General features: G+C 34.8%; 1 protein-coding gene across 1 annotated transcript in view; it reads left to right on the top strand.

Annotated features, from left to right (window-relative positions):
* The window catches only part of ARHGAP18 (Rho GTPase activating protein 18), a 184,485-nt gene that overhangs the window by 130,286 nt on the left and 28,915 nt on the right, over positions 1 to 25,284 (top strand). The window contains exons 7-8 of the mRNA XM_049771105.1: positions 3,044 to 3,135; positions 10,841 to 10,918. Of these exons, the coding sequence (XP_049627062.1) occupies positions 3,044 to 3,135; positions 10,841 to 10,918 (170 nt within the window). The remainder of the gene's footprint in view (positions 1 to 3,043; positions 3,136 to 10,840; positions 10,919 to 25,284) is intronic.

Below are 25,284 nucleotides of genomic sequence, written 5' to 3'. Positions count from 1 at the left end.
GGAAATTCAGATTACTTTCTGTTGAAGTTCTTTACTCTTTTGGCGTCTGTGTTCCCTTTTCTATTTATTTTTAACATTGAAGTTATCTGTTAAAGAGAAAATAAGAATGTGGATTATGAAGTTGCTATGGTAACATTAGCAAAGACAAACATCCACCTGATTTGAAGAGCAATTTCTCTGCAAGACTGAAGTATATGTTCCCTTCAGGCCCTTCCTTCCATGCAGGGCCCCTTGAGCCCTCATTCTGTGCTCAGTTTCTCTGCATTTTTATCTTTAAACTTGGGATGGTAAATTCTTGAATTAAATAGTATTTCTGGTTTTCCTCAAATTCTCTATGGATAATAAAGTTTCAGATCATATTTTAGAAACTTATAAGAAAGATTTTTCTAAATAAAGTTGAAATATTGTTTAATCTGTGACAATACACAAGACTTTAAAAGTGGGTAATGAATATGTTTTTATAATAATTTTTCCAATATGAAATTTTTTCAATGTGAAAGACATATTAAGGAATTTTTATTGATTATAACTGTTTTTGGCATGTGATGGTGTTTATGCCACACCCAACATTGCATAGGACTAATGCCATCTTTGTCCTTAGGACATAGGGGTCAAACTCAGGCCTCTCATATTCAAAGCATGAGCTCAGCATATTGAGCTATCTCTCTGTCTATATGCATATCACTATCAATAGTCTTTCTTTTATATATTTTGTATCTTACATAAGGTTCTTATAAACTAGATGCTTGGCATTTTTCATTATTTGGTCTTAATGCTCAAACTATGATTTTTATAAATTGTAACATTCTATTGAATGATCTCTGTTTGGTCTCATAATTTCTGATATCTTGTCATACACTATAAGACATTTTTTATGACAACAAATAAGTTACATCTACTTTGCTGGTATATGTCACATTTTATTGTTAACTATTCACTTAGTTATGAGTTATGGGCTTGACTGCTTGGTAGAAGTTATGTTTAAACCAGAATTAAGGCATTTGCTTTTGATTTAGAAAAATTATAAATAAATATCCCATCATTTCTTCTGAAGTTATTTATTCCCACATAAACAAAACTACACATTTGTATTTAGAAATGCAAAGTATCTACTTTGATTTGTTTGTGTTGGGCCACACCCAAAGGCACTCAGGGTTAACTCCTGGCTCTTCACTCAGAAATCACTCCTGGCAGGCTTGAGGGACCATATGGGATGCCGGAGATCAAATTTAGGTTGGTTGTGTGGAAGGCAAACATGCTACCAGCTGTGCTATCACTCCAGCCCTAGCCAAGTATCTACTTTTTTTAAATATTAGTATCTTCATTTAAACATCTTGATGACAAATATGATTGTAGTTGGGTTTCAGTCATGTAAAGAACACCCTTCTTCACCCGTGCAACATTCCCACCACCAATGTCCCAATCTCCCTCCTCCTACCCCACCCCCACCTGTATTCTAGACAGGCTTTCCACTTCCCTCATTCACCAAGTATCTACTTTTAAAAGAAAAATAAAAGAGAGTGAGAGTTAGTGAAGCAGAGACAGGCAGGGGGTGGGAGGTGGAAATGAAATGGTATACATTGATGGTGGGAAAGTTGCGCTGATGAAGGGCAGTGCACATTCTATGACTGAAACCTAACTGAACATTTCTGTAACTATGGTGCTTAAATACAGAAATTATTATTAACAAAGAAAATTATTTGTAGAAAAGATACTGATATTGGATAACTTCTCAGAAAGTATTTTACCATATGTAGAATATCAAGTATAACAAAAATTGTTTGCCTTTTTACCAAAACTTTTAATTTTATTATAGTTTATTTTGATGACTATTGCAGTCATTTGTCTTTCCTTTTTTTTGATTGTTATGTATGGAGGACCAGGAGTTTCCTACTGCATGTGTATACCTAAATGTCTAGACAATGTCATAACATTGCATTGAATCGTTTGATAAAAGCTGGGGATGAGGGGTGGAGGGATAGTTGGATTTCCTGAGGGGGGAAAGGGTAAGGTGTATGGAAGGGGTAGGGAGGGAGAAAAGAGAAAAATACATTAGAAAGAAAGAGAGAAGAGAAAGGATAGAAAGTAAAGAACAGAATAGAAAAGAAAAAAGTAAAAAGAAAGTGGTGAGAAGAGAGGAGAGAATAGCAAGGGAATGCTAGTTTGCTTGAATGTGTTCAGTGAATAGAGCATCTAGTTTGAGTCTGTATGTCGCTGTTACTGCTTCGATGGTCTGATTGGTCACGTGCTTGAAACCCTAAAAGCTATGCCATGTTTCTTATTTCAAGACCATGGTGTGTTTTTGGTTTGTTTGTTTGTTTTTGTTTGTCTTTTTTTGTTTTGTTTTTCGTCTATTTTTAGTGGTGCTTATCGATATAGCTGGAGTCCTCACTGGATAATTGACACTTTTTTTTGGTACTGGTGGAGTGTTTCACCTTCTTTTTCTCCTTCATCTCCCAAATCGATGATGAGAGCCTCTAGAAGGATTCCACCCATTTTTGGAGTATTAGACTCTTACCCCAGTTTATATATCTTCTCTTTTTCCAGCAAAACCACGCAACTTGAACTAGCTAGTCCTGCCTACAGTTAGAGGGGGAGATAAGGGAGGCATCAAGACCAAACAGGTGCAAGACTACTAAGTAGTGGGTTGGATACAGAGGGGACCACATATTCTAGCCGCCCTGGGGGTGAGGGAAGAGGAAATGGGAGGTAGGACAAAAATGGAGGTGTAGGGAGGACAATTTGGTGATGGGAATCCCCCTGATTTTATGTAAATATGTACCTAAAATGTTATTGTCAACAATATGTAAGACACTATGATCAAAATAAAAATAATATTAAAAAAAAAAAAAGCTGGGGATGTACCTCAGTGCTGCAGTGGATGCTTTGCTTAACTTAGCCCTAATTTCAATACATAACATTTAAAAGGAGAGAAAAAAGTTGGTTTTTTTTTTTTATTGGATGACTTTATTAGGATGCTCATGAGTTAACTAACATTTCATTGTTGATTAAAGTGAAGAAACTTTTTATTTTATTGTTTCAGATTCTGGCCTCTTTGGTGTTCCCTTGACAGTATTGTTAGAACAAGATCAGAAAAAAGTACCAGGAACTCGAATACCCTTAATATTTCAAAAAGTGAGTAGGTTTGAATGGGTCAAAACATAGAGAATATACTTGGACTATTAGTCCTTTTTTTTAATTCATGCTATTTTAATATAGTTTTCCAACTGGGGTAATCTTTTATTTTGTACTTTGATTTTGTATTCAGAAAACAAATTTGTTTCAAGAGCTCATAATTTTAATTTCATGGTGATGCTTTCTGTGTATTATGTAGCTGTGATTACCTGGCATCATTTTTCTGTCTTATATTATCTGGCTTTGTATAATTGAGATTTCAGTTCTATAATACATAGGAGTGAGAACTGCTTATAAATGTCTAGAGAATTGAATCCTCATGAATATTTCATGTCTGTATGTATTTCCCAAGCTTTTTTATATTTACAGTGAGGATGTCCAATTTAATTTAACAGTGCCTACTTCGAAAGGAGGCAGGGAAACGATAAAGTAGAATTAGCAACTGATTGCTAAACTATCGAGTCACTTTTGTAGTCAACACTCAATTATTCATAAAGGGATTAGCTATAGCAATAAAAAAATTTAGTCTAACCTCTGATCCTCATTGCTTAGAAATGGAATATATTTGCTAAAGAAACAGAATACCTAGGGATGAATCAGCTCATATAGTTTATAGACTACCCACGTTGTCTTGACTGAAGATTATTGGTTCCTGGTTTTTGAAAATTCTGAAAGAAGATAATAAGATCATGTTCTTTTTCTATGTGGTATGAGATGATACTTTATTATTGTTTTCGTTTGCATCTCCCTGATGATAAGTGATGTGAAACATTTTCCCATGTGCCTTTTGGCTATCTGTATTTCTTCTTTTAGAAAATTCTAAAATTCTTCTGTTCATTTCTTCTCCTCAAATTTTAATGGGGTTAGAATTTTTTCTTTTAAAGTGCTGCCAGTACCTTTTATATCTTAGAAATTAACTCTTTATCAGATTGGTATTGAGTGAATAATTTCTCCCATTAGTGTGTAGTACTTGTATCCTATTCACTGTTTCCTTTGAAGTGCAGAAGATTCTCAGTTTAATGAAATCTCATTTGTTTGTCTCTATTTCCAAATGCATGGACAGTGATTTTTTTCTCCTTAAAGATGCCTTTAGTTTTAATGTCATGGAGTATGCTGCTTACATTTTCCTTTATGTAACTTATGGTTTCAGGTATGATATCAAGATTCTTAATCCATTTTGATTTGACCTTTAAGTTCATTTTTTTGCATGTAGTTGACATTATGTCAACACTACTCATTGAATAGGCTTTCCTTGCTTCGCCTAATATTTCTTGTCTCTTTATCAAATATTAATTAGCTATATACCAAGGGGTCATTCACAGAAAACTCAATTTTATCCCATTGATCAGAGGGTCTCTGTTTGTTCCAATACCATGCTGTTTTAGTGACTATTGCTTTATAGTACAATTTAAAGTTAAGTAAAGTCATGCCTCCCATATTCTTTTTTCCAAGGATTGCTTTAGCTATTTGTGGGCACTTATTCAAAATTAATTTCAGGAGTGTTTGATCCACTTCTAACTAAATAGGTGAAATACCACAAAACTACCTCAAGAAATAAAGAGAACACAAGGAAATGAAAACTTATACCCTGTTAATGGATTGGGAGGACTAACATCAAAACTGCATACTTTTCCAAAGCATTGTATAGATTTAATGTAATCCCTCTTGGATATCCATGGTATATTTTAAAGAAGTGGATCAAACACTCCCTGGATTCATTTGCAACAATAAATGCTCTTTACCGTTGATAAATCTTTTTAACAACAAATGACCTTTTTCCTGTTGGTTGAAGCTTAATTACTTTCAAAAGTGTTCAAAATTTTTTAATTAGTGAACTAAAAACTGAATTAAGTATTCTCTCCAGATTAATAAAAAATAAATGAAAATGATTTGTATGAAATTTTTTAAAAATAATACTTTATTTAAACAACATGGTGACAAACATGATTGTAGTTGGTGTCAGTCATAAAAAGAACACCCCCTTCACAATGCAACATTCCCACCACCAATGCCCCTATCTGTCTCCTCCCCCACCCCCTGCCTGTATTTGAGAAAGGCATTTTACTTCATTACATTGTCATGGTTGTTGTTAGTGTAATTTCTCTAACTGCACTCACCACTCTTTGTGGTGAGCTTCATATCCTGACCTGGTCCTTCCGGCACTCATATCTGGGCATTATTACAATAATTACTATTATTTTTCTTAAAACCCAGAGATAAATGGGACTATTCTGTGTGACTCTTTCTCCCTCTGGCTTATTTCACTCAGCAAAACAGTTTTCATGTCCATCCATGTATAGGAAATTTTCATGACATCATCTCTCCTCACGGCTATGTAATATTCTATTATGTATATGCATCACAGTTTCTTTAGCTATTCATCTGTTGAAGGGCATGTTGGTTGTTTCCAGAGTCTGGCTATTGTAAACAGTGCTGCAAATAATTATAGGTGTGAGGAATGCATTTTAGTATTGCGTTTTTGTGTTCCTATAGTATATCGCTAGGGGTATAGCTGGATCATATGGGAACTAAATTTCCAGTGTTTTGAAGAATCTCCATATTGTTTTCCATAAAGATTGGACTAGATGGCATTCTCACCAGCAGTGAATGAGAATCCCTTTCTCCCCACATCCCCACCAGCACTTATTATTCTTGTTCTTTGCTATGTGTACCAATCTCTTTGGCATGACATGATATCTCATTGTTGTTTTGATTTGCATCTCCCTGATGATTAGTGATGCAGCACAGTTTTCATTGTCTTTTGGCCATTTGTAATTCTTTTTTGCCAGGGTTCAAATCGTGGTCTGGTCCATCTAAGGTTAGTGCCTTACTGCTCTGTGCCTTTACTCTGGCTCCATTTGTAATTCTTCTTTGAAAACTTCTCTTTTTATTTTTTCTTCCCATTTTTTGTTGGGTTAGATTTTTTTTTCTTATTAAGTTCTGTCAGTACCTTGTATATCTTAAATATTAGCCCCTTGTCTGATGGGTCTTAGGTGAATAATTCCTCCATTCTGTGGGTGGCTTTTGTATCCTAGACACTATTTTCTTTGAGGTGCAGAAGTTTCTCAGCTTAATATAGTACCATCTGTTTATCCCTGCTTCCACTTGTTTGGAGAGAGCTATTTCCTCCTAGAAGATGCCTTTAGTCTCAATGTCATGAATGATTTACCTATATGTTGTTCTATTTACTTTATGTTTTCAGGTCTGATATCAAGGTCTTTAATCCATTTGGATTTGACCTGTGTATGTGGTGTTAGATGGAGGTTGTTGTTCACTTTTTCGCAAGCCTGGTTGACCTATCAAGTGGTGAATGGCAGTAATGTGGTTGCCCACTATTATTGTGTTCCTATTGATAACTTCTTTCAGATTTATCAACAACTGTATTAAATAACTTGCTGATCCCTCATTGGGTGCATACATATTTATAAGTGTGATTTTTTTTCCTTTTGTACATATCCTTTGATTAGTACAAAATGTCCATCTCTGTTCTGTATAAATTTTCTGAGTCTAACATTTGTGTCATCTGATATTAATATAGCACTCCAGCTTTTTTAAGGTAGTTGTTTGCTTGGATGATTTTCTACATCTTTTGATTTTGAGTTTCTGTTTGTTCTGACTATTTAGGTATGTTTCTTTTAGGCAGAAGAATGTTGGATTCAGATTTTTGATCCATTTTACCTCTCTGTGTCTTTTAACTGGTGCATTTTAGTCCATTTACATTGAGAGAGAAAATTGTCATGGGATTCAGTGTCATCTTTGTGTAGAAGTTTGTTGTGTTTGTTGTTTGTCTCGTCTTAAAGTAGACTTTTCAGTTTTTTTAGGCTAGTTTTGCATCTGTAAACTTTCTGACCTGTTGTTTATCCATGAAGCTATGTATATTCTCTTCGAACTTGAAAGTAAGTCTGGCTGTGTGCAGTATTCTAGGTAAAGCATTCATTTCATTCAGTTTTGCCACTATATCCCACCACTGCCATCTGACCTTGAGGGTTTCTTTTGACAGGTCTGCTTTAAATTTTAAGGATGCTCCTTTGAATGTAATTTCTCCCTTATACCTTGCTGCCTTCAGCATTCTATACCTATTTGTGAGATTTGTCACTGTGACTCGGATGTGTCTTGGTATGCTTCTCCTTGGGTCTCTTTTAGCTGATAATCTTCAAGCATGCAGCATTTGGTTGCATGTACTCTTTAGCTCTGGGAGTTTCTCTGTAATGATGCCCTTGTTGATTCTTCCTGGGGATTTTCTTCCTTCATTTCTGGGTCTTTAATGATTCTTATGTTGTTTCTGATGAATTTACCAAAGACTTCTATTTTTATCTTTTCATCTATTTTCATACTCATTATTTTTGTATTTTTCCATTGTCTGATCATTTGCTTTACAGTTTTTTCCATACTCTTCTGCTGTATGGAGTTGTTTTGCATCTCATATTCTAGCTCACTGATTTTGTCCTCAGTTGCTGTTACTCTGTTGGAGAGGCTTTCCATTGAGGTTTTCATTTCATCTACTGAGTTTTTCAGTCCTGTTATTTCAATATGGAGTTTTCTATTTTCTCTCTTTGTAGTCTGTTCAGCTTAATTTATGCTTCCTTTGAGTTCTCTGAGTTCTTTGAGTTCTCTCCATGTTTCTTCTCTAAACTCCTTATCTGAAAGACTAAATATGTGATTGGGACTTTCAGGTCATCAAAGCTGCCATCTTCATTCTCTATGCATGGTATTGGCCTGCATTGTTTCCCCTTGTCATGCTTGTAGTGTGGTGTTTTTCTACTCATTATGGTGGGGTTCATTTGCTAGATGTACATGGCTTCTTCGTAGCCCAGGTCCTCTGCCTCCACCCTTTGTGGGTGGAATAGCTTACCTTTGAAGAACCATCCCCAGGGAATGATGGAAGGGGAAGATCAGGGACCAGGACTCAGGAGAATTGAGAAGGTAGTCCAGAATGGCTGCTTCCTGTTCTTCAGGTCCCACAGCAGCAACCAGCTCCATCTTTGTGGGTGGGACAGCTCTCCTCTGAAGAAGGGAATGATAGGCAGGGAGAATCAAGGACCAGGACACAGGAGAGTTTAAAAATAGTCCAGAATGTGATTCGTACAAGGTTTGTTATTAATCTTTAAGGGATTTTACCTTTCTCTATTTTTGAGACATATCTAATGAGGCATTTGGCAAAATTTATTTGATAAATGTGAATTATATTTACCATATTTTTTCTTAGAAGATAAATGGAATTCCTTCCAGGAGTATATATGATTCACTTTGTTTGAAAATATTATCAGAAAAAATAGGAAAAATAAAAAAATGTATTTTTAGTCTATGAAAAATTTCTGCCAAATTATCAAATTTAACTTTCATTGTCAAGCTAATCAAATCTAATATAATTCATGTAAAAGCAAATCCTTCTTCGTTTTTATTTATTTTTAACTCTTAACAATAAGATTTAGTTTGAGAAATGCTAAGGAAATTGTATAGTTCAGAATGATCTTTAAAATTAATTATAAATATTATTGAAATATATAAGTATTGTTTTTCTTTTCCACTTTATTTTGAAATTAAAAGGATAGGTTATTTTTATTTTAGTACATTGTAAAGAACTACCTAAAATATTATTTTAGTTTTAAAATAGAAAATAAATGGCATTACTTTAAAAATACTATCTAATAAATCTCAAGTATATGTTCATATTTAAATGTAGAGAACAGTAAAAGGTATTCAAATTTTTAAAATTATTCTTAGGAATATATTTGGTTACAGTTGATAGCTCTGTTGTGGTCCGGAGTCAAAGGATGAGACTACACAACTGAAACAAATTAAAACAAAGCTTTATTCTTTCAGCAAGCTACAAAGTGACCGATCAGATCCACTTCCTGCAGGAGTTGACCCTTGAAGGGGTCACAAGTCGGATTATTTCGGGCTGAAGCAGAAAGTCTTGAATTTTAGTTGATTGGCTGTTGTCTAGGGTATTTCATCATGTCCTTGTATGGATATATGTTCAGGGTAGTATATTATGGTTTATAGAGCATTGGAGTCTGCACCATTATTGTTGGGATAACACTATCCTTTAAATGTAAATTTAGCCTACTTTGCCTTAAATTAAAACATAACTTTGGTATGACAAAATGGAGTTCCTTCTGCTACAGGCTTCACAGTTCCTGTGCCTTTAAGGTAAGAGGCAAACAAATGCTGCTGAAAGCTATTTTGTTCCAGCAGCTAGCATATAATTTTATTTTTGTTGATAGGATAATTAAAACATTTATAAGATGAAATAAAATTGAAATTGCTTATGCATTGATGATATTTTACTTGATAAGATTTGCATTAAATATTGAATAATTCATACCCATCTATTAAAATAATTTGTGAATGTTTTCTGGACATTTTTTAGTGTAATTTATAAAATATTATTCTCAGGAAATATTAGAGTTGAAGTTTAAAAAATACATATGCTTTACTTGGAATAATCAAGGATGCTTCGCTTCAGCTAATAATAAATCGTTGGGAGAATTATGAAATTCCTCTATGCTTTATTCTTACCTCTTTCAGCATTAATATATTATTGGGCTGTAATCCAGGGACAGAAGAGTTGATGTCATTATAGAAAAATTGGCATTTCCTCTAGTTTCTATGTACTGCAAAATAAATGTATCTGATTTCAGAACATCTGGACAAAGGTCAAAGACCACATTTATGATGTCATGATTTAGTCCTAACAGGTGCTTTCATAAACAAAGCAAAAACATCAAGTATAGTTCACAGAACCTTTATTAAACATCAATAAGTTTAATATATTTTTATTGAAAATTTTACTTCTTTTGATATGCTAACATCTTTTTTCTGCTTAGGATGTGCAGAAAGTATCCTAGTAGGTTTGAAAATGGGTGGAGTAGGTCTGTGTTTTATAAAGTAGGCACAAAGGGAGAGTGGGTGGTAAAAAAGAGAACCCATATGATTTTAGAAATGACTTATAATCAGACTGAGAACAAGGAAATTGATTTCCTTAAAATAGCAGTGGTTCTCTAAAGCCTTTGTGTCCTGCCCAGAGAAAGCATATTCCACTTGGACAATCACTGCCAAGAACTATCCACTCTTTTATCTTCTTCTTCATCCCAGCAGTTTATCATTATAATTTATCCATGTTCCTTATTCAGGGTTTCTGCATTTTTGAAAGAAAATCTTTGTAATTTTTGTGTTTTTGAAGATAGATTGTAACATCTCTATGAGAAATGATGTAGAAACCTTATATAAGAGTTTTTTAATTTAAGCTTAAAGCTTAAAAATGGGAATTTGCAACTTTCTCTTGCCATTTCATAAATAATTTTTCTTTGTACAAGCTAAAAGATATGTATATGTATAAATACTAAATTTTCATATGATTTATTTGATTGAAGAATGTGCTTTTGTGGAAACAGGAGAAATCTATGGTCTTTGGTGCTTTTCAGTAAGGAACATCTTCATTTTCTGAAGTACCAAGGCTGTTGTGTGAAATTACATATTTTTGTCTCAGAGAAGAATGAGACTCAAAATCAACGTTTTCTACATCATAACTAAAATTTTGGACCAGGTTGGTTTGAAGGGCAGTTATAACATCACAAAGTTTTTTAAAATAGAGTTTGCATGTCACAAATTTTTTCCATTTATTTATATGTGAAACATGTGAAATTTGGAACTGTACCTGTCATGAATACTAACTTCAGAGTATTCTTTTGTTTATGCACAGCTGATTTCTCGGATTGAAGAAGGGGGTTTGGAAACTGAAGGCCTCTTAAGAATACCTGGAGCTGCCTTTAGGATCAAGGTAATTTCTGGATTCTTTTAATATGAACTTAATTTTGCAATTTACAAATTCACTTGTTCCTTCATACTTCTTGTTGATATAAAAGCTGATGAGATATAAAGAAATGAAAGATCAATATTTTGATTTTCATTTACTTTTTTTTACAATCTTTTCCAGTTTTGTGTGGGTTTGAATGTTTTTCAAAATCACCATATTTTGTGAAATTATGATACATAAAAAGGCAAATGATTTAGCCTCTCCAATGTGTAAGCATAAAATGGAAACCAAAGTATATAGGCAAAAGGCAAGCACAGTTCTCTGCTTATGTGTGACAAAAAATGAACACCATGAGTAAATGAATACCATGAATAAAAATATTAATAGGAGTTGTATTAAATTTTGTTAGACACCATGAAGAATAGCAATTGGGTTTTTTCTTTAAAGCAAGATGATAAATTTTATCAGGTAAACAGAGGAGACTAGATATTAGTTATGCCATACATCTTTAGTTTCTGGTTTTCTAATTTTTATCATAACACTGAATTACCAAATTGTTCTTAATACAGTCATTTCAGAATTAAATGTCCAATCTCAGCATCACTGTGATCTTCCCTTCACATTGTCCCAGATTCCCAACCACCATCATAGCCTGTCTCCATGCAGTCAAAAATTTACTTTATAATGAAATGTAGATCAACAAGAGTTAATTTTTTCTATAATTATCTTTATTTAAACACCGTGATTACAAACATGATTATAGTTGTATGATTACAGTCATGTAAAGAACACCCCCCTTCACCAGTGCAACATTCCCACCACCAATTTCCCAGATCTCCCTCCTCCCCACCCCACTACACCTGTACTCGAGACAGGCTTTCTACTTCCCTCATTCATTCACATTGTTATGATAGTTTTCAGTGTAGTCATCTCTCCAACTGCACTCATCACTCTATGTGATGAGATTCATGTCATGAGCTGCACCTACCAGACCTCATCTCTCTTGTCTCTGATATACTGTTAAAAATGTCTTTCATTTTTCTTAAAGCCCATAGATGAGTGGAACCATTCTGCGTCTTTCTCTCTCCCTCTGACTTACTTCACTCAGCATAATAGATTCCATGTACATCCATGTATAGGAAAATTTCATGACTTCATCTCTCCTGATGGCTGCATAGTATTCTATTGTGTATATGTACCACAGTTTCTTTAGCCACTCATCTGTTGAAGGGCATCTTGGTTGTTTCCAGAGTCTGGCTATTGTAAATAGCGCTGCAATGAATATAGGAGTAAGGAAGGGATTTTTGTATTGTATTTTTGTGTTCCTCGGGTATATTCCTAGGAGTGGTATAGCTGGATTGTATGGAAGCTCAATTTCCAGTTTGTGAAGGAATCTCCATATCGCTTTCCATAAAGGAACAAGAGTTAATTTTAAATTATTGTTACATCTCTCCATTTTATTACTGAAATCATCAATGGACTTAATAAACTGGTTGGTAGGTAGTGTTACTGTTTAGGCTGACTGAGCTTGTAATTCTCTTCTTTCTTTCTTTCTTTCTTTCTTTCTTTCTTTCTTTCTTTCTTTCTTTTTCTCTCTCTCTCTTTCTTTTTTCTTCTTTCTTTCCTTCTTTTTCTTTCATTGTTTCTTTCTTCTTCTTTCTTTCTTTTTCTTTCTTCCTTTCTTTGTTGTTTGTTTCTTTCTTTTTCTCTTTCTACTTTCTTTTCTTTCTTCTTTTTCTTTCTTTCTTTCTTTCTTTCTTTTCTTTCTTTCTTTTCTTTTCTTTCTTTTCTTTCTTTCTTTCTTTCTTTCTCTTTCTTTTCTTTCTTTCTTTCTTTCTTTCTTTCTTTCTTCTTTCTTTCTTTCTTTCTTTTCTTTCTTTCTTTCTTTCTTTCTTTCTTCTTTCTTTCTTTTTTTCTTTCTTTCTTTCTTTCTTTCTTTCTTTCTTTCTTTTTTCTTTCTTCTTTTTCTTTTCTTTCTTTCTTTCTTCCTCTCTCCTTCCTTCCTTCCTTCCTTCCTTCCTTCCTTCCTTCCTTCCTTCCTTCCTTCCTTCCTTCCTTCCTTCCTTCCTTCCTGCCTGCCTGCCTGCCTGCCTGCCTGCCTGCCTTCCTTCCTTCCTTCCTTCCTTCCTTCCTTCCTTCCTTCCTTCCTTCCTTCCTTCCTTCCTTCCTTCCTTCCTTCCTTCCTTCCTTCCTTCCTTTCTTCCATGGTGTTCAACTATTGTAGTTCATGCAGTAAGGGGATCCTGCCTGTCTTTAATTTTCTGAGAATGCCACAGAGCTATCAGCCCAAACTGGTCTACCTGGGAATTATCGGCAGCCTTATTTTTTTTCCAGCATGGTGAATGAACAGCACTGTTTTTCTTCTGGGAAGATGGTTGTGGGTGGAGAATTCTGGGTTGTTTAATGGTAGAGTAGGTGTGGGTAGTGGGGGAGTTTGACCTAATCCCATTCTGAAATTAAAGTCTCAAAATTTTCAATCCTGTAATTAGATCTCACTTGAGATGATTAGATGCTCAAACAATTGTATTTCATATGCAGAACAGGGCCATTTCTGTCTGAGGGTATAAGATGTGACATTGATTGCTGTGCTTCATGAAGAAAGGGCAATCTTATCCCCTATTTTTATGAGAATGTCAAAGAGGTATCACTCCAAATGGGCTACCAGGGAAATATTGGCAGCCACTGTACATACATGTTTAGTTTTTATAAATGCAACGTCAACTCTCTCTTCAACTTTTTTTTATTATATTGAAACCATTGTGGTTTACGAAGTCCTTCATAGTTGGATTTCAGATAGATAGTGAATTAGGGCCATTAACACCATCAGTGTCAATCTCCCTCCAGCAGTGTTTCCAGAGTGGATCCTATATCACCCTCTTTGCCCCAGCCTGCCAGTATAACAGGCCCATTTAAAGTTTAATTTGTTATAGTTTGGATCTTCAGATTCTATCATTGTTAACTTCGGCTTGGATACGTAGTTCTACCCTTTGTTTTTTTATTATCTTCACCAATTCACCTGAGACCACTTGACCCCTGACTCCCATCCTTTCATTTTTGTTTTTTTCTTCTTAATTTTATAGAAATAGGCAGAAATATGAGTGAACAAAAGTAATCCATGTCCCAAAGTTCTATGAAAAATATGGGAGTCACTATCTAAAAGATAAAAAACAAGGAGATGGCAGGGGCATTTTGTTTGTTTGTTTGTTTGTTTGCATTTTCAGGGTAATAGGTGGGGAAAATATAAAGGAAAAACCTTTGGCCTAAAAACTGAGTGACACTACCCATGAAGCTTTCTTCTATAAGACAGGTTCTATGCATACTAAGTTCTCTACCCCAAAAGTCTTTCTTCATGGTCTCAGGAAAAGTTCTCAACAACAGTTGTTGCAGTCAAGATTCTGAAATTAGAGATCTTGGTTTTGCACAGATTCTGTGCAAAAGATAGAAGTTTAATTCCTGATGCTGTTGCAGAATAGCAGAATACCATTATCAATTACAAAGATGAGACAAATGTTCAGAGTGAAAGACCACCCTGCAATATAAAATTCATGAGTTCCTATTCATATTAGATAAGAACTTTCTACACATAAGATATTCCTTATTTTATTGTGCCTATGCAAAAAAATGATACTCTGGTGATTATGGGGGGCAAAAATAGCAAGCTAAATAATACCTATAACCTGGTTCTAACATGAACTCAGAACCCAAGAGAAACTTATTTTCTAGAATTTCCTACTAAACAAATCCATAAAAGGGATGAGGCTTACTACAAAGACTGGTGAGTGCAGTTAGAGAAATAACTATATCAACAACTATCATGACAGTGGTGTGAGTGAGAGAAATATAATGCCTGATTCAAAGACAGGGGAGGAGGGAGTTGGGGGCATTGGTTGTGGGATGGTTTTACTGGTGAAGGGGTGAAAAAGTGTGTGTACATTTTTATGACTGAAACCTAACTGTAAACATGTTTGTAACCATGGTGCTTAAATAAAGATACTAATAATATATATCCACTTTAATAATCTGGGGAGAGAAAATTCAGAGTATAGCTTCAGCCTACAATATGGTCTTATGGAATCTCACAAATGGCTCCTAACAGTCATGGATCAGGAAATATCCTCAAACTGAGGGTCTCTCAATAACCAAATCTGATAACAAAGACCAGTCTATAGCTAAGGAAGGTGGGAGAAAAGGAGCAGCCAAGAGCACATAAGTAGCAGAGATGGTGGCAGCTTCTTCCTGGGCCGAAGCAATGTTGGAGGATGTTCTTTTGCTTTGGGATTCCATGTCCAACTGGTTTGCTTTCAGGAAAGGATATGGAAGCTCAAGACCCATTAGATGATGCTTTATGGTGTAGATTCCTTTTACAGTACTCATTAACTGGATTTCTTGGGTTATTGTGTGTGTGTGTGTGTGTGTGTGTGTGTGTGTGTGTGTGTGTGTGTGTGTTTTATCCATTTGAATGAATGTTTTTCTATCCTGGGGATAGATACGTGAAAGAGGGATTCTGGATTGTATGGTAGCTCAATTTTCAGTTTACTGAAAAAGCTCCATACTGTTATCCATATGGGTTGGACTGAGCAGCATTCCCACCAACAGTGGATGATAGTTTCTTTTTCATTAAATCTTGCTCACAGAGACTGTTCCCTGTATTTTTGATATATGCCATCATCACTGGTATAAGATGATATCTCATTATTGTCTTGATTTGGATATTCCTAATAAGTGATGATGAGAAATTTTTTTCACATGTTTGTTGGCCATCTGTTGGTCTTCCTCAGAGAAGTGTCTGTTCATTTCCTCTCCCATTATTGAAGTTTTTGGGTTTAATGGAGTTAACCTTTGTGTTTACTTTGTATATTCTAGATATCAAACATTTATCTCATGTGTTGAATGCAAAAAATTTCTCTGATTTCACTAGCTGTCTTCTCATTTTAGCCCATATTTCTTTTGCCATACATAAACTTTTTAGTTTGATATTGTAGTCCCATTTATTCAGATTTGATGCTATGTCTCTTGCATTGGCATTCTAATCATTGACTATTTCTTTGAGGTCTAACTCTTGGAGTGTTCTGCTATTTTTTGTTTTAGATTTTATCCAAATCATGTTTATTTAACCAGAATTTGAATAGATAATAAAAATTTAATTAAACAGATTGTTATTTTATTTTCTTTTGTGACATTAATCTCAAGCAAATATAAAATTATTTTATTAAAAAATACAGAGTGACATAATCTGCTGTTTTCATGTGTGATCTTAACTTTGGAAACTGTTAGTTAATTCAGAAATGTTCCTTATCTTTATATTTTTTATATCTTTATTTGAGCACCATGATTACAAGTATGTTTGTAGTTGGGTTTCAGTTATACTGCCTATGTATTCCTCAATGAATTTTATGGGTTTGAGTCACCTCCAGGTCTTTAATCCAATTTAAATTGACTTAGTGTAAGGTGTGAGATATGGTTCAATCATTATTTTTTACATGTGATTATCCAATTATTCCAGCACCATTTCTTGAAGAAACTGTCTTTATTCTATTTCACATTATTAGCTCCTTTGTCAAAGATTAATTGACCATATATTTGGGTTTTATTGTCATTGAATATTCTATTCTGAACCATTGGTCTGAAAACCTGTATTCCAGTACCATGCTGTTTTGATCACTGTGGCTTTGTAGTAGAGCTTCAAATTATGTAATGAATTGCCCCTCAGTTTCTTGTTTTTCAGTATGGATTTGGCTAGCCTAGTTCTTTTATGATTCCACAGAAAGTTTATAATTGATTATTCTAACTCCTGGAAGAATGTTGTCTAAATTTGAATAGGGATTGTATTGAATTTATATTATAGTTTAGGTAAGATGGTCATTTAAATGATATTTATTTTTCCAACCCAGGAGCATGGAATTTTCTTCCACTTCCTTAGGTCTTCTTTAATTTTTTCTTGTGTTTTGAATGTTTTATGGTATAGGTCTCTGACCTTTCTTGTTAGTTTGATTCCTAAGTACTTGATAGTTTTAGACACCAAAATGGTATAGACTCTTTGATCTCTTTCCCTCTGAGTCATTATTTGTATAAAGAAATGCAACTTTCTTTTGTGTCTTGATTTTGTCTCACTTTATTGGGGAATACCTATGACAAAATCACCAGTCAGTCAGTCATAGACTGACTGGATGTGAGTTTGAGATATGTTCTTATGATAATTACCTTTCTGTACAGAGAAAAATTCCCTTACAATCAGGTTATATAACTTTCCATGTCAGCAAGTATATAATTTCTTGGTTCACTTTTCATAACACTCACTAGCAGAATGTGGTGGCAAACTTGCAAGAGTGATAATCACATATGACTTTTTTGCGAGAATATTGAATATACTGTGTGGTTTACTTTGTTACAGATGGCTAAAAATACTATTCAACTAAATGTAAATTCAAAGGTCAATTGAGTAGACTTAACTATTTTAACTCCTAAATTTAGACTGTTGCCACATAGTAAAATTTGAAGCAGCTAGTTCTTTATAATAATAGGCAGAAAATGTTGTCTTTTTTCCTTCCTTTCATACCAGATTATTTTGTGTTATCCTACTCTCTTCCTGTTTCTCTCACTTTTTTCCTTTTTCCATCTTTCTCTTTCCCTCTCTAACATATCTGTATATCATCCCCTTATCCCTTTTACCCCCACTCTACTCTTCTTCCTTTCTTCACTCATCATGCTCTCTTGCCTCTCTTCACTTCTTCAATTTTTGTTCACCTTTATTAATTTTACCAGTTATAAAAAATAATTAGAACAGAGGATGAAGTTATTTAGAGGGGAAAATACAATAAATTTACCTTTCCTGAAATACAAAAGAGAATTTTTGGAAAGAAAAGCTTCAGGTAATAGAAAGTGGTGACATAAATTTGATGGATTTCTAACATATTAAGATTTATGCCACAGTGATAAATCACATGTAAAATGGTCATTATGAAAGTAAATTGATTTATTATTGATAATTTGTCTAGCAAATTTTTGAGTCCTTGAGGTAAATGAATTAGGTATTTCTAATTCTACTTTGGCTCAAACTGTTTTCTGCAGCTGGCAGGAGGATGGCTGTGTTACTTACTCCCTCTGCTTCTTAGACAGCTATATTGATGTATTTTCATGCTTCATTTGCTATAAGATTTGGTTTTCTATTTCCCAAGCTGACTCATCAGAGGTAGTCATTGCTTTAAATTCAGAGATGGGTCGAGTCATTTTGTTATATAATATACTAGGTAATTTAGAATTGATTTTTAGTGATTTATTGAATGAAATTCATTGTATCTAAGCTGTCTCACCCCACAAAAAGAAAATTCATTTAACTAAGATTTTGATTAAGCTTGTATTTTAATTTAAATTTTAAACATTTTTATTATGATATCTGGAATAAGTGTACTTTTCATGCATATGCCATTTCAATACCACACCATGAAACTGCTTCCCTCTACCAATCTTTTAGTGGCCCCTCCTAACCTTTCTTTTAAGTTTTATAGACAAATTTTGAAGTTCTCATGACTTTGAGCAGTTGTAGTTCCCTTACAATGTTTCTTTTTTATTTTATATGTGAGATATTTTTTAAAAATTTATTATTGGGGCCGGGCGGTGGCGCTGGAGGTAAGGTGCCTGCCTTGCCTGCGCTAGCCTAGGACGAACTGCGGTTCGATCCCCCGGCGTCCCATATGGTCCCCCAAGCCAGGAGTGACTTCTGAGCGCATAGCTAGGAGTAACCCCTGAGCGTCACCGGGTGTGGCCCAAAAACCAAAAAAAAAAAAAAAATTTATTATGGGTGTAGTGATACCTATAGATGTATGAAATTGAGATACCAATATATGTATAGATAAAAGAACAGAACACCTGAAAATTTATAGAATTTTAAATTAGTGATTATTTGGATAAAATACTTTCCCAAAAATTATATAATTTTTTGGGTTTTTTTGTTTGTTTGTTTTTGGGCCACACAAAAAACACTCAGGCAACCCCTGGTGCTCAGTAACTTAGGGGTCCATATGGGATGCTGGAGATCAAACTGGGGTCCATCCTGTGTCAGCTACATGCAGGGCAAATGCCCTACTGCTGTGCTACCACTCATTCCCAGATTTTTTGCTGATATATATTTAAAATTAATATCGTGACTATATATTTAAAAAATTACCTGAAATTGATAATTCCTACAAGTATTAAATTTGTTAATAGTGAAAAAAGTTTTAAAAAATTTAATTACTTTAGATTTTTCATTGTTGTTATTTTTTTGGGTCATACCTGGCAGTGCTCAGGGGTTACTCTTAGCTCTATACTCATAAAATGCTCCTGGCAGGCTCCGGGGACCGTATGGGATGCCAGGATTTGAACCACTATCCTGCATACAAGGCAAATGTCCTATCTCTCAGCACCCCTCACTTTAGATTTTTAAATTAATAAATAAAAACCATGATTACAGAAATGTTTGTAGTTGGGATAAGTAATAGAATGTACACCACTCTTCATTAGTGCAACTTTCCCGCCCCTTGTGTCCCCCATTTACCTCCCCCAGGCCCACTCCATGCTTTTCTCTGGAATAGGCATTCTGCTTCTGTCTCTCACTATTATTTTAATGGTAGTTATTAGTACAATTAGTGTTTTAACTGTACTTAACGCTCTTTGTAGCAAGCTTCATATTATATCATATCATGGGCTAGTCCTTCTGACCCTCATCTTTATTTTCTCTGGATATTATTACCATAGTGTTTTTTATTTTTTATATGCCACATATGAGTGAGATTATTCAATTAATTGTATATATGGGGGTCATTCTCTGATTACTCCAGTCTATTCTATTGATCTAAGGATCAGTCTTTATTCTATTTACCATGGTGTTTTAAATATTATTGCTTGTAGTAAAACTTTAAGTTGGGGAAAGTGATGCCTCCCATCTTCCTTTTGCTAAGGATTTTTTTAGCTATTTGTGGGCATTTATTGTTCCAAATGATTCTCAGGTGTGTTTGATCCACTTTTTTGAAAAAATGTCATGGTTATCTTTTGAGGGATTGCATTAAATATGTATAATTCTTTGGAGAATATTACCATTTTAATTATGTTAATACTCCCAATCCATGAACATGGTATATGTCTCCATTTACTTTTGTCCTATTTTATTTTTTTGGAAAAGCATTTTGTAGATTTCTTTGCATATGTCTTTCATCTTTTTACTTAAGTTGACTCCAAGGTATTTGAGTTTCTGAGACAAAATTGTGAAGGGGATTTTTTAAATGTCTGTTTGTTTCCTATCATTATTTGAATATAAGAAAGACATGGAATTTTGCATGTAAATTTTGTAGCTTGGCACTTTATTATACAAATATTTTGTTTCTAGAAGCATTTTGCGATAGTCTTTAGGATTTTTAAAATATTGTATCATGTCATCTGCAAACATTGAGAGCTCGATTTCTTTCTTTCCTATCTAGATGCTCTTGATATCTTTTTCTTTCTTTATTGCTTTGGCAAGCACTATATTGAATAGGACTTGCAAGAGGTGTGAACCTAGTTTTGTGCCAGATTTTAGAGAAAAAGCTCTCAGTTTTCCCCATTGAGTATATTTTTTGCCATGGCCTTGTGGTAAATTGCCTTAACTATATTGAGAAGAGTTCCTACCATTCCCATCTTGTTGAGAGTTTTTATCTCATGAATGGGTGTTGGAACTTCTCAAATGCTTTCTCTGCATATATTGATGTTTTTATATTTTCTTTTGTTTAATTGGTGTATTAATTTATTTGCATCTATTGACCCACCCTTGCATCTCTGGAATGAATACTACTTGTTTATAATGTATAACCTTCTTGATAAAGCACTGGATTCTATTTGCTAGAATTTTGTTGAGAAACTTTACATCTGTATTCATTAAGGATATTCACTTGAAATTCACTTTTTTGGAGTCAATTCTGTCTGTATTTGGAGTGTTTCTGTTATTTCAATTTCCTGGAAGAACCTGAAAAGGATTAGCAGAAAATCCTCTTGAAAGGTTTGAAATAATTTATTAGTGGATCTATCTTGTACCAGGACATTTGTTTATGGGAAGACTTCTGATGATCAATTTTTAACATCAGGTTTCAGAATAATTCAATAACATTCTTTCTTGGGATGTCCTTTATTTTAGTACATTCTAAAATGTTTTTAGTTTACTTTCTTGCATTTTTAGTAAGATTACCAATGCCTTTAATTTGAGTAGATTCTGAGATTCTTTTAGATTGCTTATTCAGAAGTCAAAATAAGATTACTAGCCACACAGGTCTGTATACACAACAAAATTTTCCTCCAATTTTGTCTAGTCACTTTTAAAGGGAGAGAGGGAAAATAAATTTCTTTTAGACATTTATTTACAGAGTTTTGCATAACACAGTTATTTCTAGCATTCAATATTCCAACATTAATCCCACCACCAGAGTAACATTCCCTCTATCCATGTCATTAGTTTCTCATCCTCTTCTAAGTCCCCCACTCCAAGTTGGTAGGTACAAATAATTTACTTAATATTGCTTGGTATAATTAAATGGTAGTAGGATTTTCAGTTAAAAGTTCATCAAAAGAAGAATTTTGAAAATCTCCATTTTTCTCAACGGGATCATTTTATCATTGTCTGAAGGTCTGCTAAGCGACATTTTGCTAGTTGAGCATTCTACTGTTGGGTTTGTTTGTTGAGTTTTTGTGGCTTTTATGATAAATTCACCTTAAACTTGGTATACTCATACTAAGAAAACAATATTTCAATTATGGCATGTTGCATGACTGCATAAGTATCTCTATAGTCCAAAATTTTAAGGATCTCTGGATCTGGGCTGATGAGCTTATATGGCGACAGTGATGTTCATGAGGCCCTCAGAAGGTATTTATTTTCTAGTTATTTATGCTAGTTGGAATAACTAATGCCAGAAAAGTTTGGATTGTGGGCATGGTTATTTGAACTTCTGGAAGTATAGAAGCTTATAAGAAGTTAACATGACCTGGCTTCAAACATCTTTAAAGATGTCACCCATAAAACTGAAATACTTGGACTTTTTTGGTGGGTATGAGTCTCTGCAGAGATTAGTGGAAAAGCAGTGAAGCTGGACATTGGTGTGACAGCGATTGTAGAGTGGGTATATTTATGCATCCCTAAGGAATTAAGAAAATTTTAAGGGTAAGAATATATTTTAACCTAAGAAAGAGAAATTATTTGGGTTTTTGTTTGTTTGGTTTTTTTTTTAGTTGTTGTTGTTGTTGTTTTGTTTGGTCACACCCAGCAGTGCCTCAGGGATACACCTGGCTCTACACTCAGAAATTCCTCCTGGCAGGTTCGGGGGACCATATAGGACACTGGGATTTGAACCATTGTCGTTCTGCATGCAAGGCAAACCTCCTACCTCCATGCTATCTCTCCAGCCCCAGGGAAATTATCTTTGTGTTAAAAAATATTAAGGCATGGCTATTTGGATATTATTAGAGGGCCTGAGTGATAGTATAGTGCAGGGGTGAGAACAAGTTTGACACAAAGAGCCAAAATTTTAAACTGTGAGAGTCAGAGAGCCACACTACTCAGTGACCTGCCAAGACAGACAAATAGTCACACAAAAGCATATAATTTTAACAATAATATATTAAACACATTGCATTTTGCCATTTTGAGTGAGGGCAAAAATCCTGCACTGATGGTGAGGGTGTGCTGCGTCCTCCACACTAAGAACTAACGGCAAGATGTGACCCAACATGTGCCACACTGGTCCTTGCTCGCTGGCCCATGCAGTTGTTTCCGAGAGATGGGAGCCGGGATGCCGCAGCCTGGGGGCGGGACTGCGCGAGGATATCTCTCCTCAGAGGTCCCTCCTCAGAAGCAGCAGAACAAAAGCCAAACTTGCCAAAGAGCCACAGTAGACAAAACAATGAGAAGAGGCAAAGAGCCACATTCATTTTGGCCGGGAGCCACATGCGGCTCGAGAGCTGCGTGTTCGCCAACCCTGGTAGCCAACCCTGGTATAGTGGGTAAGGCATTTGATTTGCACTTGGTCATCCAGAATCAGCCATCAGTGTCCCATATGGTACTCTGACCCTACCAGTAGTGATTCCTGAGTACAGACCTGGTAATAACTCCTGAGCAATACCAGATTGTGGCCCGAAAATAAAATATTGTAAGTATTTCTTAACTACATTAAAAGTAAAATATTAAAAAATCAGGAGCCGGAGAGCTAGCATGGAGGTAAGGCATTTGCCTTTCATGCAGAAGGTCATTGGCTCGATTCCTGTCATCCCATATCGTCCCCCCTGAGCCTGCCAGGAGCGATTTCTGAGCATGCAGCCAGGAGTAACCCCTGAGCGCTGCCAGGTGTGGCCCCAAAACAAAACAAAATAAATAAAAATCCATGAATATATAAAAAATCATCTGATCAGATATAGAGCACTGGATATAAATGAAACAATGCTTCATTATTGAAACCATGTAAAATCCCTTAGTATAATAGGAGTGAACATATCTTTATTAGTCTAGCAGAGTCAACTATAGTGCCAAGTTTTAGGATGTTTACATTGTCTTTTAAAGAAGCTCTTTTAATGCTTCTTGCAAAACTGTTTTTAAAGTTTTATGAAGTTACCAAGCTATTACCTGCTCATTAAGCTATGTGTCTTTTACTCAAATCTGAAAGGTGATCTAGCAAGATAAAGTATTCTTGGTGTTCATTTCGTTGAGTTTTTGTTCTATTTATTCAATTTCATCTGGCTCATAGACTCATTTTATAGATCTTCTGTGAATTTTAGGGAATATCCAGTGTAATTTTCTTTTTGTACTCTTTTTTTTTTTTTGGTTTTTGGGTCACACCTGGCAGTACTCAGGGGCCACTCCTAGCTCTATGCTCAGAAATTGCTCCCTGGCAGGTTCAGGGGACCATATGGGATGCCGGGATTCAAACCACCATCCTTCTGCATGCAAGGCAAATGCCTTACCTCCATGCTATCTCTCTGGCCCTCTCTTTTTGTACTTTGCTATTTTCAATATTTAATCTATCTTTTAGGGCTTTTGTTATTCTGAGTTTTATGTGTCTAAGAGTTTTTCTTGAGTCTGTGTTTTCACTAAGAATCTTTAGTCTTTTGTGTCTGGTTGCCTGTATTTAAAAAAAAAACTTGGAAAAAATTTACCTATGATTTCATTTTTTGAGGTGCCACACCTAGTGGCACTTAGGGATTATTCCTGTCTCTGGGCTCAGAAATTGGTCCTGCAGGATCAATTTGGGATGCTATGGATTAAATCTTGGTAGTTCCAGTTCAGCTGCATGCAAGGCAAACATCCTACTGCTGTGCTGTTACTCCAGCCCCTATCTATGATTTCTTTAACTATTTAATTTCCCTTCCTTTTATTCATAAGCTCTTATGATTATATTGTTTCTTTGACATCATCCAATAATTCTGATGTGTCGATCACTTATTTCAAAACAGTTTTTTCCATCTATTGTCTTCTAGAGGTTTCTTCTAACTCACCTAGGAGCTCCTTAATCTTTTCCTCAATTACTGCTATTCTGCTGCTGAAACCTTCTACTGAATTTTTCATATTACCCACCATATTCTTCATTTCTGCCACTTCAGGTTGTATTATTCTCATTTTCATTCATCTTTTTTTGTGATTTGCTCTTTATGCAATTGTTTCTTTGAATTCATTTAATGTTCTCCACATGGTGTTACTAAAGTCATTCTCTGAGAATTTTTAGAGCCTATTAATACTGTTAGAATCTTTGGTTATTATTTCTGCTTATTAAGCTTGATGGGCTTCTTCCTATCTTCCCCTTTGGATTTGCTGCTCTACTGCTATCCTGAGGTATAAATCTTAGTAGTTAGTTAATGCCTCCCCAATTTCCAGAATTGCTGAAGAATCATGCTCTTAGATCCTCTTTTCTTTACCTATTTGTCTTCAGCCAGTTACATGAATATAAATGTAAGCTGTAAGATTTTATGAGAAGAGCTGTGGCATGTGTGCATATGTGGCTGCAATTTTCAAGAAATGTAGAGATTAGCTAACTGATATGGCAGAAACCTTGTATATAGGCTGCTTGCACATAACTGGAAAAGGGGGGAGTATTGTTCCTATTCCAAAATATCATGTAGATGTAGGCCAAGATGTTATTCTTACCCGAGAGTTGGGGCAGCAAGCAGAAATTCAGGAGATGTGTAGCTAGGCCTGTTGGTATTTAACTAGGATTTTAAAAAATAATTCTTAATGTTTATTGGTACCCAGAAAAAATAAGTATTATTTAAAAATTTTTTGATGTGGTGAAATTTAGGCACAATTTTCCATTGGAAAAGTACACTTGGAGTAGTAGGTTATTCGTACTTTCAGGTGTCTCCTCTGAAGAAGAATCTCTGGCAAAATAGGAATTGTATCACTTTCT

Source organism: Suncus etruscus, chromosome 4 (genome assembly GCF_024139225.1).
Source record: "Suncus etruscus isolate mSunEtr1 chromosome 4, mSunEtr1.pri.cur, whole genome shotgun sequence".
Taxonomy (NCBI): Eukaryota; Metazoa; Chordata; class Mammalia; order Eulipotyphla; family Soricidae; genus Suncus; species Suncus etruscus.
Note: the sequence above shows the minus strand (reverse complement) of the source record. Positions and strands in the feature narration are given on the sequence as shown.